We start from the raw sequence: 675 nt of genomic DNA on the forward strand, positions 1-675 counted from the left end.
CAGCACTATCGCGATTGATGGCTGGACACAGATCGCTTAGCAAGTCTCTTAAGAGAACTCTTGCAGCCAAAGATATTGCTGTCTTAAGACCCTCAAAAAATATAAGAGTCGCTGAAGTACTTGCTGGTGGCCCCGAAAATCTGGTTTGTACACCAAAGGACTGTAGAAATTATATCTTGAAGAGTAGAAAGCTTCAGTTGAAAGAAGGGGATGCACAATCATTACTCAAGTTCTTCAGTGACATGCAGCAAAAAGATAGGGAATTTTACTACTCAGTAGATGTGGATAGTTTTGGTCGACTTTGTAATGTCGTATGGGTTCATTCACACTCTAAGGTTGCATATGAAGAGTTCCATGATGTAATATGCCTTGATACCACATACCTTGTGAATCGATACAATATGCCATTTGCTTCATTTGTTGGTGTCAATCAGCATAGGCAGTCCATACTTTTGGGATGTGCTCTTATGTCTAGTGAGGATATAACAAGTTACAAAATGGTGCTATCTACATGGCTTGGGGCTCTAAACAATGTTCATCCATTAGCTATCATGACTGACCAATGTGATAGTATAAAGGCTGCCATCAGTGCTATGATGCCAAATACAATACATAGATATTGTATATGGCACATATTCGCAAAGTTGCCTATGAAGTTAAGCGGAGTTCTTGATG

General features: G+C 39.7%; 1 protein-coding gene across 1 annotated transcript; it reads left to right on the forward strand.

The window, feature by feature from the left end:
* Nucleotides 1-17: 17 nt before the first annotated feature.
* On the forward strand, nucleotides 18-588 carry LOC109218565 (protein FAR-RED ELONGATED HYPOCOTYL 3-like; the record flags this gene model as incomplete). The annotated part of the gene is made up of 1 exon (XM_019382944.1): nucleotides 18-588. A coding segment is annotated over exon 1 (571 nt), but the record flags the coding sequence as incomplete, so codon positions are not given.
* Between the last annotated feature and the right edge of the window lie 87 nt (nucleotides 589-675).

This window comes from Nicotiana attenuata, unplaced genomic scaffold (genome assembly GCF_001879085.1).
Source record: "Nicotiana attenuata strain UT unplaced genomic scaffold, NIATTr2, whole genome shotgun sequence".
NCBI lineage: Eukaryota > Viridiplantae > Streptophyta > Magnoliopsida > Solanales > Solanaceae > Nicotiana > Nicotiana attenuata.